Source organism: Corylus avellana, chromosome 8 (genome assembly GCF_965113065.1).
Source record: "Corylus avellana chromosome 8, dhCorAvel1.hap1.2, whole genome shotgun sequence".
Classification (NCBI taxonomy): Eukaryota; Viridiplantae; Streptophyta; class Magnoliopsida; order Fagales; family Betulaceae; genus Corylus; species Corylus avellana.
Genome location: NC_142497.1, coordinates 3,484,121 through 3,498,545, shown reverse-complemented (window position 1 = coordinate 3,498,545; position 14,425 = coordinate 3,484,121). Strand labels below are relative to the sequence as shown.

The window sequence follows — 14,425 nt, the reverse complement described above, 5'->3', positions numbered from 1 at the left end:
TGTCCGTATAAGAGGGGTAAGAAGAATTCGAGTCAGTGACCCCCACTTCATTAGGCACGGTCTCAGTCCATTGAGCTACATTTTGGAAAACTGGATAAGAAAGACTTAAATAAGAAGAGAGTTTTTTCCTCCTTTTTTTTCCCTTTTTTTTTTTTTTTTTGTTGTTGGTAGTTAAATATTTAAATTGGTGGCAAATACTGGCAAATTGGCAATGTCCATAAGAAAATAAGCATAATACATATAAAAACAAAAACAAAAACAAAAACAAAAACAAAATGATAAATACAGGGGTTGGTTTCAAAAAATATGGTATATTAATAATTTATATAATAAATATGAGAGAACTTTTGTAACACTCATCCAAGCATGTCTTAAATAATTTGCTCACTTATCTTATATTTATTATTTGAATTACTATTAAAAATTCGTTTCCAAACCTTTGTCTTTACTCATTCTCTATCTGGCTTTACTTTAACGGGTTGTCTGAAATATTATTGGTTGAGGAGTGAGTGAGTACACGTGTCCAAATCAAAATTGTTTGCTTGGGACATGGTCCCATGTAGATCTACCGGAGGAGATTCCAAGAATGTAGCGACCCGCTCCAGATAGGATCGTGTTTTGTCGGCGGCCGCTGTTGTTGAACACGCGTGTTTCCAGCGGCCACTTGCGTTAGGCGTTATTTAAGGGGTAGGTGAGCTGCCACACGTCCCTCGAACGGAGAAAACTAAAAACAATATATAAGGAATCGGATTGTCTACAGTCTAAAATGAATAAGAGAGAATTCGGTTCATGATCAGAATCTCTCCAATGACCACGACACCATGTATTTCACTAAATAAAAAATAATAAAATATAATTTCTTTTTTTTTTATCTGACCCTTTGGGGTGGCCAAGCCACTCCTTAAGGGCCATCGTTTGGCCTGAGGGTGGCTTTGGCCACCTCAAACCGCTACTCCCGCTCCAAAAAAAAAATAATAATAATAATTTGGCCCTTGGGGGTGGCCACAGGCCAAAGTCACCCCCAAGGGCCAAATCATTTTTTTTTATAAAAAAAAAAAAAAATTATTTAGCCTTTAGGGGTGGCCAAACCACCCCCAAGGGTGATGGGGTGGCTTCGGCCAAACGGTTGTCCTCGGAGGTGGTTCGGCCACCCCTAATGGCCAAATCATTTTTTTATTTTTTTTTATTTAGCTTTTAGGGGTGGCCGAACCACCCCCATGACCCGGCCACCCCCAAGGGTCATGGGGGTGGTTTCGGCCAAACGGTTGTCTTTGGGGTGATTCGGTCACCCCAAAAGGCCAAATGAAAAAAAAAAAAAAAAAAAAAAAAAAACAAACAAAACAAAACAATTATATTTTTTTATTTAAAAAAAAATGTTAAATAATATTTTATTATTTTTTATTTAGTGGGACACGTGACATCATTGTGGTCGTTGGATCTCTTTAAACAGATCATGACCATTCCAATATATAAAAACTTGAAGAAAAACAAAATGCTAAAACTTTTTAATTAAAGAAACCAAGTCACATTTAAAAGATGAATGGTGATGAATAAAATTATTCAATAATTTAAAAAGAGATATAAGTTTGAATTCATCATCAGAAATTTAATAATAGATGTAAGACAACTCGTGCACAAATGACTAAAATAATGTAAAAGAATATGCAAGAGAGACTAATTAAAAAAGCATCATCATGAAACTAATGAGAGTACTATTCAGAAATTTTAAAATCTCTAATTTCAACAATTAATTTTTAAAAGGGAAGTTGAATAAAATTAATTATGAGTCACACTCAAACAGTCTCATTCAAATAAATTACGATCACATAAATTAGTCAGCTACTTCCAAGGAGATTATCTTTCAAACACTATATAAGTGTGTCAACCATTATCTCTCAACCACCTTCCACTATTTTTCAACCATCATATGAATATGGAACAACTATATGAAAATGGTTACCTAAAACCTTATCGAAGGAATGGAACGTTTCAGGTAAAAGGGGTCGATCCATCTCAAAAAACTCTAACTCATTGTTATATTCTTTCGTTTTAAATAAGAGTGTTAACTTAAGCATTTGAATGTTTCCGGTCAAGGTTGAAATCTTTTGACGTTAAAAACCCAACACAGAGAATCCAATTAACGTAAGGGGACGAAAGACAACACTACGATTGAACTCGCAGTATCTGACAGTTGTTCTTCGTCAATTTTGAAGATGTCTTCGGTCAATGGTTTGACTTTTGAGAAAGATCTTTTTAGACTTTCGATTTCAACGATGAGTTTTAGGGTCAACAATGTAATTGCACCATTAATTTGATGGTCAATGGTGGCAGTTGCTCATTATTATTATTATTTTTTTTTATGGGTAATTTTTTACATTTCATCATTTTTTTTTTTTTTTTTTTTTTATGTCAACTTTCTTAAAGGGATTCGAACTATTGACCTCTGTTTCATAAGATGTAGTCCGTAGCTGATTACGTTATCCATTAAGGACTTTACCTTTCATCATTTAATCAAATTTTCGATACATGTGAATAGGTTAGAGCATTCACATCTGGCTCAATAAAATAGTTTTTTTTTTTTTTTTTTGGCTATTTTGTTGAGTTATAATGTTAAAATCACTCTCCATCCGGCTTAACAAACTAGTCAAGAATTTGCTCAACAATCTATAATTTTATTAATAAAAAAATCATTTCATCCTCTCTCCTCTAATTAAAAATTATTTAAACTTCTTTCTCCTTCCTCGTAGATCTACATAAAGAATAAAAATATAATAAATTTTAAGTAAAATACTAAAAGTTGATAATTAAAATGTTGAATGTAAGTACTTTAAAAAAGTAGATAGCTAAAATAAAAAATAATTAATTTTTTTTTTTTTTGACTAAATTTAGCTAAAATTTTAGTGAGTCGGATGTGAATGCTCAAGGAAAATTACAATAATTATCCTTAAAATCCGAGACATTTTGGAAAAAAAAAAAATCTAAAAACAGAAAAAAGTTTTTAAATCCAATAATGACTGATGGTGATAAAAAAGAAAACATCACATTTTATAAGGCTTCCTAGGTCCCAACATGAACCCACAGAAAACTTGCCCCAAGCCCAAGCCCAAGCCTAAGCCTTGGTTCAACACGCAAATCGAAAGAACACAAGCGAACCCTTTGTTCAACACAGGGAGAGCACCAGAGCAGAAACAAGAACAGGAGTAGCAGAACATGGAAAGAAAAGAAGAAGACGAAGAAGAGATAGTTTGCTTAGATGAATCTTTCTTCATCAACGACGAGTAAGTCAATCTATCTTGCTCCTTCCTGTCGTTTAATATAGAATACTTATTAGATATGGTGATCAAATGTGCAGTTACCAGCTAACCACTTTTACATTTGGGTCTCAAGTTATTCAGCTCTTTTGTCTCCATTCTGCTTCCAGTGAGTTTCTTCTTGTAGTATTTTAATTCCATAAAGTAATTGTATTTGAGTTAAACCCATGTCAATTTTTTTTTTTATCTAATTTGATTAGAAGTTTTGATTTTTTTTTGAGTGAAGAATGAATGAACTGAGCTTTAGGTAAAGTGAACAAGTTACATGGTAAGTGGCGTGGTTGTCTTAATCAAGATACATCTTTTGGGCAATATAGGAGGAGATTTTGTTGAATGGGATGTTGTGTTTTCTAACATCTATCCAAAGGGTATTAATTGTTCCCATTCTATCTTTCTTTTATACATTACGGTAAGTGGATAGGCCACATTCAAACTATAGGTACTATCAAATGGTTGTGTTTATCTATCACCCTTTGCATACTGACTGAGAAAGAAGAAGGGATCTCCATTAACAAGTGGTTATAATCCTCAACTTCAAGCTCCCAAATAGGACAAAGATTTAGGTGCATAAAATAATTTATACTCCATAACAAATGGAGAAAGATATATTGTGATTACAGATGGATAATGATATTTTTTATGATTAATTTACTGTGAACTGTCATGTTACCAATGTTGACCGGAGTTGCCACATTGTATTACTGTTACAATTATAAGATGAGGTGACTGATCCTTCCAAAGGAGTAATCATTTCACTTGCATGTTTATGTTATGTTCCCCACCTTTTTTTTTGGCTCCATTTGTGGAAGTTTGAGTAATCTTTGATCTTGTGGAGAGCTTAGAATAGACAGTATTCCAAGCTTTTATATTGTCAGCATAGCGTTTGTACATACAAGCTCTCCTAGAGTTGAAGTCAAATTTTCTTACTTCCTCTCTGATGATTTAAGGTTCTTCTGGTTTATCTTACGGAGTTTTTTTTAAATAAAAATTCTGAAACATTATCTTATTTTAAAATCATATTGTATTGTGAATTGTATAACTAGGTATTGTTCTTTTCTTTATTTATTTAATCTTGATCATGGTACTAACTATTCTTGAGACAGCCGATTTTGATCTGACCGGACAATTGGTTTGGCCTGGCGCCATGCTTTTGAATGACTACCTTTCAAAGAATGCCAAGATGCTACAAGGATGTTCTGTTATAGAATTAGGCTCTGGTGTTGGTAAGTAGTTATTTAAGAGAATCTCAAGTCCGTTCTTAATAAGACACATACTTCATTAGAAATGCATCTTATGATCAGGGATGTAGCATTCTGAAATAATAATAAAAGAAGCTAATTAGATGATATTCACCAAAGTTAGATGATGAGAGAGGCAATAAGGACCTGCTGCTTTGGGGTGTTCGGGAGGGTTGGTTCATGGAATGCGTTTTAGGTTTTTCATTTTAGTTGGCTCTATCATACTTTGATTTTTATTTATTTTAAATGAAAAATATTTTCTTTCATGAGATAGCTGTTAGTGGAGAAGACTTCAATTTCACTACTTAACTTCAGCAGAATATATAATCGCAAGTTAAATTTGATAACATACATTATGCAAATATCAAGAGTATCTACTACCCATATTTGTTTGAGCATGGGTAATTTTCATTACTTTTACTTTTCAAAATTTCCCATCCTCAAACAAATAGGTGATCTCTATAATACTTGATTTTGTTAAAAGTGGAAATGCTTCCATCCTTCTTCTCATAAAAACATCGAGGGTGGCATTCTTTCTTAAGGCACTATGATTCAAAATTACTCCACAAAGTTTGTATGCAGCACATGTATATCATAGGATCACATGGCTTATTTTCTTTCTTTTCTTGTGTCTTCTGGATTACGGTCTACACAATATTTATTCCTTTACCCATACATCTTGTAAGGTATTTTAATTAGCTTTATTATGGTTCAGTATCAGACCTTGGTGCATAACACGGTTTCTGCTATTGAATTACAGGAATTACAGGGATACTTTGCAGCAGATTTTGCCGTGATTTTGTGTTAACAGACCATAATGATGAAGTGCTAAAGGCAAGATCATGGAGTTAAGTTTCAATGTTTTCACTTTTGGTAGGTTATTTCTAGTCTTGACTATTTGTACTCCTGTCTCAGATACTGAAGAAAAATATAGACCTGCATGCATCTCCTGAAAATCCAAATTATTGTACTGGTGAGGGAAATAAACTCAAAATGGAAGATATATGATCGGATTACCTGATATCTTTTTTTGTTTTTACTTCCTTGTATGCAGGATTAGTAGCTGAGAAGCTAGAATGGGGAAATTCTGATCAGATAAACGAAATTCTACATAAGTATTCAGGAGGGTTTGATTTAGTTCTGGGAGCTGACATATATATCCTTAAATGTTTCATTCTTCCTCTATTTATTTTCAAAAAAAATATATAGAAACATAGTTATATGCAACTACTGATAGTAAAAATGTGTTCACAAAAGCCAGGGATTGGTCGGGCGTGCAGTTCACATAAAATGGAAGTAAATCTGTGAGCTTGGTTGGTTGGAACACCACAAAAGGCAATCCATATCCTTCTCAGAGGATGTAAAATTTAATCTATTATGTTAGTCATAGCAATTCTATGAGGCTGTCTTTTTCTTCTTAACAATATTGTATCTTTCATTGCATTTGTCCTTTTCTTTTTTCTCCTAGTAGACTTGTCACTTTTGTTGTTGCTTCTGTTTAGCACCTTTGGTATCCAAAATATTTATCTGACCAACTATCATAAGATTTGGCTTGTAAAACATCTCTTTACCTATCTCATGCAATCATAACTTATGTATCTTTCTTAAGCAGGACTATGATTTGAATTTTTCCAAACTTCATAACTTGCCCATATAATGGATATCAAAGTCGGATGACTTTATTATTGTGTAAGGATCCTAGCTCACTTTTTCACCTTAAGTGTACTTAGATGGTTATCTTTAAAAATGCAATTGTAGTTCTGGGTTTGGGTCTCACTCATCAATAGGCTTCTTTAAGTGTTGTTACTTGATTTGGAAATCAAACAGTTGCATTTCCGTTTTGACAATAGTAGGAGAAGAAAAATCTAGGGAGAACGAAAAAACAAAAGTGAATCCTTGACAATATTTACGCTTTCAACAATCCAGCATTCCTTTGCTTTTTGACACTGTGAAACAGATTCTTCAAATAAGAGGGAAAGGACAGTGCAAATTCATACTTGCCTACGTATCCCGAGCTAAGATGTAAGTAACACATCATGTTGTGATTTTCTTTACAATGTCCATCCAATGTTTGTGGATATGCTTCATCTAGCGAATTTTGTAGAAGGCAGCTAATATTTACTTCAATGTCACTGACTATTTTGTTATAAACCCTTATGCACCATGCGGATTCCATTGTTTATGTACTCACCTAATGATATTGACATAAGTTATTGTTGAAAACTTCTAGGAATGTGTTTACCGAACTTGTATAGTTCAAGCCTAAGGCATATTTTGGTCTGATGCAGGTCCTAGATTAATTTGAGAAAAACTCCCAATGAAAATTAGTAGGCTGCTTTCCTAAAATTTGGTCAACCTTTATTATGAAAGATATGGAGAAATGTGGAAGATCTGACCTATTAGGTATCCTTTTTATTTAGAAGGATTTACATGAACTCCTCTCACCTGCTTTCTTTGATTAATCATCCCCTTATTGTAAATGCCCTTCCATGCTGTTCATTGTTCTTAAGAGATAACTGCTGCAGATTTAAAGCTTTTCTCAAAATTCCTTCTATTCTTACACGTTCGTTTTTCTCTCTGCAGCATGGATTCATTGGTTATTAGTGAAGCTACTCGGCATGGGATGCAAATAACTGAAGTAGCTGGGACTCGATGTGTTGTTGGAAATCTTGATGGAGTCATCTTTGAGGTCACCCTTCAATAGGAGGATGGGAAACATTCTGGCCCACAATTTTCACAGGCAATGTGGCCATGAGAAGATAGAGCAAATGACAGAAACCCTTGCTTTTGAGTGCAGAGGAATTCTGGATGAGCCATTAATAAACCCTAGGCAAAAGCAGAGGATTCATATTTTTAATGAAATTTGGCTTTAAATGGCCCATTTGAGCTTGGTGTGCTGTTTACTTGCTAATTATGAAATCAGCAGCTAGTTAGTTCACATCTCAACACGGTACATTGTTTCCTTTGTTGTACTATTCCTTTCTTATACAATTTGAATCATATTTAAAAGGGCCTTCCGGGGGGGAAGAGGAGTATTATGCAATCACATTTTATTTATGGGATGAGAACAGATGCGTAGTAAACATCCATCCCAGAAAAAGAAAGTAAAAGGTGAAGAAAACAAATGATAATTGCTAAATTTAGAATAAATAGACCAATAAACAGATCACAGATTTTGAGTGTTCCATAAATTGATTTTCCCTACTTCTTGTCCAACTTATTTCAGAAATTGAGGTCTCCCTTCTAGTTCTCTTCCAAGGAAGACATGCATTCCAATCCTATATCATTTCTTTTTAACTACTGCTTTGGAAATTATTAACCCTAGATGGTTGCAGGTTTTATCTCTCTTCCCAGATTAGCCAGAAAAGTTTAACAGCAGCAACACCTTGATCAGATCCAATGATAGTCTCCCACTCAGTCCACCATGTTCAGATCAACCTCGCAGTGCCTCCACGTTCCCTATCCCTTCAATTAACTTCATCGTTCTCACTATTTAACAACTATATAACAAGTTCGTCATCTCCATATCCTCAATAGTTCAATGAAAACTCAGCAGAAGTGAAGAAATCATCAAATTCAAGCCCCTTTTCCTTTTTCCTTACCATGCACAAAAGCAATTTCTCCTCCTGTAACAAATTTAATTCAGAGAATAGAGATGAAAAAATGAAAGAAAAAAAAAAAAAAAAAAAAAAAACATGTCAGGAGCAAGAGGAAAGAAAGACAGGAGGACAGAAAGCAGAAAACCCAAGCATACTTTAGGGAAACAAATAAAAAAATCAAGATAAAACAGCAAATTCAGAGTTTTGGGTTGAAAAAGGAGAGGTCAAAGAAAAATTGCAGCAGTCCAAAGAAAAAAATAAGATCTCAAACACCATCATAGAGAAAGAGCAAAAAGAAAAATATTTGAGCTTACATTGATCGGCACACCGCCCTCACTATCATGTCCCAAAGGAAACTCGCCTCTTGCAACCCGCTACAGTGCAATTCTATTTGGCTTCTTGTGTTTTTGACTGCAATCTCATTCACCTCATCAAAGAATTGTTTGTCAATTCAAGTAGTTGAAACAGATTTTCACATTCAATCTCATCTCATTTTGGAGATTAGAATGGATAAACTCATGTCCTTTGTGATTATTTTGTTTTAGATGTCTATCTAAACTGAAAATCATAATCTAGTGTACTTAAAAGACATTGAGAGAGCAATTAAATAGAGAGAATGACTAGCCCTTACTTCCAAAAGGAAAGACTTTGTCATTGGAATATCTAATATTCCTTTAATGATTCAGATATGCAGAATTACAATGGGATGTACATGGTGGGATTCCAATCCCACAAAATCAGTATATGATTGATAAAAAATGGTTATACCAGTCTTTTACCAGGTCTCATGAATCTGAGAGAAACACCAAAGCTCTAAAAAAATTGAATCTTTCAAGCTGCTATGTTAGTCAGTCCACTTCTCATTCAATAACTAATTCCACCGAATGCTTTAAGAGAATTGAGACCTCGCAAATGCCTGGCCAGTTTGCGAATATTAAGGCACCAACTCCTCTGATACGCATGATGAATCTAACTTCTTCAGTCCCTTGCCAAAGGCAGCAATGAGTAAAGCCTCAGCCCTTCCTGCAAATTTCAGGAAATACAGAAGTATATGGGAAAACAATCTATGATCAGTAAGCAAAACACACTTTTCACTCAGTATTTTGAAGAGGTACCAATAGAAAATAAGTTTCTAACACTTGGTCTTTCCAGAACAGTGCACTCACTTGGTTCTCCAGTCCCATATAAGGCAACATTTATTCTGTGAACTAAGTGTAGGTTAATACCCTAACCATGTTGACATGCATGAAAGTGCAGAATGAGTTTATTATGTTCTTAAACATGCTGTCACTGAGGAGTTGCAAGTGATCCCCCTTGCCATCATAGACAAAATGGTTACTTTCGGCTATGCTAAATGCATTAAGGGAGTCACTTCTTCAGAGTTTTTGGTTTTGATCTCCAAGGACGCAAAAAAACATACTTATCTTTACAAACTGTTCTTGATAGTTCTGCAAAATGTGTGGAGGAACAAGAACATTTTTAAGCTGAAGGAGACACCTTTTATGAAATTCAAGAAAAGGGTTTTTGACAGTAATATATATGCATTCATGTCAGGTGGAACTGTCGGTATCAGAAATTGTTTTTCCACAATGAGTTTATAGCACTAGCTCAAATTAGTGAGTGTGTGTTATCTTCTCTTTTTGGTACTGCTCAGAAACATTTAGGCACCTTGTGCAGGTGAATGAATATCAGGCTTTCCAAAAAGCACAATAATACTAAACTCTGAAGCAACACATGATCCAAGGGTTTGGCCTAAGTTCCATTCGCTCAGTCATAACATACAGAAAATAAATTTCCATTCAAATAAATGAGACAGTTAGACTACCGTGATCCTTTTTTCTTTTCAGCAGTGGACTCAACGTTGGAAATAATGTGGATGCAACTCTCCGGCTTTCGTCCTGTTGAGTCAAAATGCAGCATCTATATTTGAGTAAAAGAAAGCTGATAATGTTGCGTTTGATGTGAAAATAAATATCACCGAACAGTTTAAAACAGAAGACAAAGCCAGCATAAAGTGATTGAAAGTAATATTGAAAGCAAATAAAAAAATAGTTAAATTGAAGATTCAAGAGGTCTGTATTAACACAACAATAAATGAGCCAACTTCATTTTCAGGATAAATGTAACTGCATTAGATAACAATGAGAAAAGCCCATGCTAGTGCGTGAGGCTAGGATCAAACCAACCTTTGTAGAGCTCCTTCCAGAGAGCTCAAATTTGTTTTTCCATAACAGAGATGGCACCGGAACAACAGAAAATCCCGATGCAACTAAGACCCCAATCCATAGTCCGTACCCAAATCCTCCACTCCACCACCCCTTCACTCAGAAAAGGAAAATATTGTAAGCATTAAGTATGAAAATTTAGTATTACTTGCTAAAATTAAATGCTAGCAGAACCAAAGGCATGACGTAAAAAATCTATCCAAAAAACGAGATGCCATCAATTGGATGCAAATTTTTCGAAAAGTTTGATTCTGAAATGGAAAACTGAGAGATTATCCACCTTTGACTAGCATAGGTCCTTGGTATGAGGGCCTCACTTGGCCATTTCTAATAAATTAAGCTACTTAAAGGAAAGAGACTGCACATTTAAATTTACTTTGATAAAATATAATAAGACAAATATGAAATTGGATTTCTCCAGCTCGATTGTTTTTGAAGTATTTGTAATAACTACTTTTGAAATTTTGTAATAATCTCAAACTTTCTAGTCTTCACATCCATTGAGTAGCAACACTCACATTTAATGAGAAAAACTCACTAAATGTCTAGCAGTATTGCCATTTTCAAAAGTGAGATGTTAGTATAAGAGCAATAATGGAATATAGTCAGGAACATTATGCTTAAGGCAGTTTAGGAATGTAGAAAGAAGCCCAATCACCTAAGGAACAGTAGGTGGAAGAGATAGTGACTAGAAAAAAATAACCTTAAATGGTTGTAACTGGAAAACGAGGCATTTTGAATAACAATGTCTATAAAACACTTTCTTGAGTGGAAAAGTAAACAGTATCAAGAGAGAATGATAAGTGTGGAGCTAACATCTTTAAATTAAATTGCACTAGTACAATAGTGCATTATATCAAATGAGAAACTCTGGTTCGTTTGACAAAACTTTTTAAAGTTACTTTTTGCGTTTTGGTTGTAATGTGACATAAAGCTGAAGATAGTTTTAAGTTATTTGTTAATGTCTTTTCGCTAAAAACAAAAAAGCTACCCTAAAAAGTGTTGCCAAATGAGTCCTGTCTTCCCCCTCTCCCTGCGAGCATGATGGAATTAACTTGTTTTTCTTGGTCAAAGGAGTAGATTAGCAAGGTTCCCTAGCACTATTATTTGACAGAATAGTAAGGTAACGACACACATGAAATTAATAGACTTTCAAGAACAAAAGAAACCTGTTTGCCATCTTGTGGATAAGGGATTGATTGTTCTATATATGCGGTAGTTCCTGGAAAATAAAAAAAATATAAAAAAGGCTGGTTCATTAGAAAAATATCACTCAAGCTTTTATAGCAATAAAGCACCCATATAAGCATGATTTTAAGAAGATTGCTCCAATAACTAACCAATGAAAACAAGATATCTTGCCAACTGTGTATTCCACATCACAGGAAGATCCTAAGGCATTGTCATCGTTATCATGGATACTAATCTGTATGAATTTTGAAGATATAACAAAAATGAGGCTCTAGTAAAGCCCTTCAGAATGAAGAAGTATTGAGTAGCAGATAGACCACCAAATTGGGGTACAAAAAAAGCACACTTTATCCCTCGTCCATACATGAAATCTTATCCAAGTCTCACAAAGTACATTTTTCCAAAACAAGTACTGTGAGATTCATTCACCTCAATTAAGAATTAATGTTTCCCACAGCAAGTGAGGGAGAATATATGCCTCTCCTCTTGGATAAGCCAGCTGGCTAAGAGTAAGTTAACCCAGAAAACCAAAAGAAGGAAGGATAGAAAAGCAATATAAATTATTGACATATTAATACTAGTCTGCATTTAGTACTATATTTCTGGAATAGAGAACAATCAGATATTCCAATCTTTAATCCACCATGAAATCATGAAAAGAAGCTAAAGCATTCAGCTGAACCTCGGCACTCAAATCAAGTATTTCAAAAAATGCTTACAGAAACAGACAGACAGACAAACATAAAGAGGAAACTATAGAAAAGGGAAGGAAAAAAAAAAAAAAACTGATACCGATGGGAGCATCGAGACTGCGAAGCAACTGCACAATAGACTTGGCATCTAAACGTCGTCGAACTCTTTTCCCAACCGGTACTTGCAAGTGTGGAGAGTCAAATACCTGTAGCATTAGACCAATAATAATAATTATAATCAGAGAAGTATATATTGCTTGAGAAACTTCTGGTCCACTGGGCCCGTAAGCAGTGTTATTGCACCAGACAAAGTAACAAGTAATAAAACCAAAAGCAGATAAAACACCTAAACATGATAGGTTGAATTTCTTCTCATGAAATAACACAACTGATAAGTGCAGAACACATGCCACTAGAAACAAGAAAATTATAGTCATAAAGGGCATGAAAATTTAATAAAATGGGATTTTCTTTTTTCTTTTTTTATCATTTAAAACAATTTGAGAGGTCATTCACCCAGATCTTATTAGATGTTCTTTTCATTTTCTGCAAGTAATCAAAATTTTACTGAAGAAAAAGAGATATAAGCCAGGTACACTGGAGTAACACAGTAAATATGGAAGAAGTTTCAAAAAAGAATTATAAGAGATGCTTCCAAAGGCACTCATCCAATCATATAATGATTTTAGAAATGAAGAGTTAAACACATTCTGATTAAGCTCAACACCATTGAAAGTTTGATTATTGCGCTCTTGAAACGAAGGTCACTTGATGCAAGGTAGTATTTTACACCAAATCGTGTAGCAACTGTTGCCACCAACCTCCCTTTCAAGTTACAAACATCTCTATAATTGTTGTGAGCATTTCCCAGTATTCCCCAATTGGGGATAATGCTAGTGACCATAGAGCCCTTATGACCGTATAATCTAATGAAATGAACTAGAAAGAAAAACCATGCCTTTAATTTAAAAGGTAATAATAAACACTCTCCACATACAGGTTTTTTCTCAGAAGTGATGCTCAGAAATACAGATTTATAATTCTGACATAAAAAAAAAAAAAAAAAAAAAAGCCTGTCTTAATTACACAATATTCCTTTCAATTTTAAAATGTGTGTCTGTTTTTAATTTCTACTTCTATGGTTGCTCTTTTAGAACGCAAGTATGCATTGTCAATAAGAACCAAACCTATTCTACACTAACTTCCCATATCAAACACTTGGCTCAATATATATACCCATCCAGAAATACAAAACAATATATTTCTTAATTTTTTCGAAGAAAAACATTCTTTAAGAAAAAATTGAAAATTTAAGGAAACCCATTTAGTTACCTGAGCAGAAAAACCGGACTCGACGCTTTTCAAGAGCGCCAATGCCCCATTAAGATCTGGGTCTATGCCCAGAACCCAATCCGAAGCCGCATTGGTCCCATTGCCATTTAAAGGGTCGGACTCATGGGGAAAAGGGCAGGTGAGGGATTCCAACCAGTTCTCCTTGAGCTGGGCAGCGGTTTTCTTAACAACCCTGTCCCTAACACCGTTGCGTGAAAGAGCGGTTTTTGCTTTTCTTGGTAAGAGAATTGGAGGTTGCTCTGAACTGAGCGGAGTTAGAGAAGAGGTACAAAAGAAGGCTTTGAGTTTGGAGGAGGAGGAGAAGGTTGGTTTGAGTTTGGAGGAGAAAGGGTTCATGAAATAGGCTGGCGTTGGTTGCTGGTGTGCTCGGATTTGAAGGGCTTCCATTCCATCAAAAACCCAAAAACTCAGAGAGACAGAGTGAGAGAGTTCATAACAGAGTTGTCAGTTTGAGTGAGGATGTTATAATATGTTAACATGTAATATTTTGAAATTTATTTATTTTATTCAAAACTTGCTCTTGTAAAAGCCTAAGAAATATAAATATAAAATATGTTAAATAGTATTTCTTTTTTCCAATGACAGAATTTTCTTTCAATCCACTCGGGAGAAAATATCTTTCAATCCATTTAAAATAGTGTCAACTGTCTATAAACATTTAAAACGTTAGTCTAAATTAGTAAACTGCTATTAATGACTTTAAAACTTTAAGGTGTATTTTAAATGTTTACACATGCTTGACACTATTTTAAATGGGTTTGAAAATATTTCTTGCAGATTGATTTAAAGGAAATTTCTGTCCTTTCCAAATTACAT

At 34.4% G+C, this 14,425-nt stretch overlaps 2 protein-coding genes across 3 annotated transcripts; one reads left to right on the top strand and one right to left on the bottom strand.

Annotated features, from left to right (window-relative positions):
* Nucleotides 1-3,141: 3,141 nt before the first annotated feature.
* Nucleotides 3,142-7,495, top strand: LOC132163354 (Putative methyltransferase family protein). Its single transcript, XM_059573613.2, has 8 exons — nucleotides 3,142-3,278; nucleotides 3,353-3,420; nucleotides 4,415-4,534; nucleotides 5,310-5,383; nucleotides 5,465-5,522; nucleotides 5,604-5,705; nucleotides 6,460-6,571; nucleotides 7,133-7,495. The coding sequence occupies exons 1-8, from the start codon at nucleotides 3,211-3,213 to the stop codon at nucleotides 7,251-7,253; spliced, it is 723 nt and encodes a 240-aa protein (XP_059429596.1). The 5' UTR covers nucleotides 3,142-3,210; the 3' UTR covers nucleotides 7,254-7,495.
* Nucleotides 7,496-7,665: 170 nt separating this feature from the next.
* Nucleotides 7,666-14,042, bottom strand: LOC132163353 (Holliday junction resolvase MOC1, chloroplastic). Of its 2 annotated transcripts, XM_059573611.1 has the most exons (8): nucleotides 13,589-14,042; nucleotides 12,357-12,462; nucleotides 11,543-11,595; nucleotides 10,335-10,466; nucleotides 9,974-10,046; nucleotides 8,928-9,171; nucleotides 8,463-8,575; nucleotides 7,666-8,175 (listed from the first exon to the last, which is right to left on the bottom strand). In XM_059573611.1, the coding sequence occupies exons 1-6, from the start codon at nucleotides 13,994-13,996 to the stop codon at nucleotides 9,083-9,085; spliced, it is 861 nt and encodes a 286-aa protein (XP_059429594.1). In that variant the 5' UTR covers nucleotides 13,997-14,042; the 3' UTR covers nucleotides 7,666-8,175; nucleotides 8,463-8,575; nucleotides 8,928-9,082. The 2 variants fall into 2 exon arrangements, with proteins under 2 accessions (XP_059429594.1, XP_059429593.1); XM_059573610.1 differs by having other exon boundaries at nucleotides 8,463-9,171.
* Nucleotides 14,043-14,425: the final 383 nt, after the last annotated feature.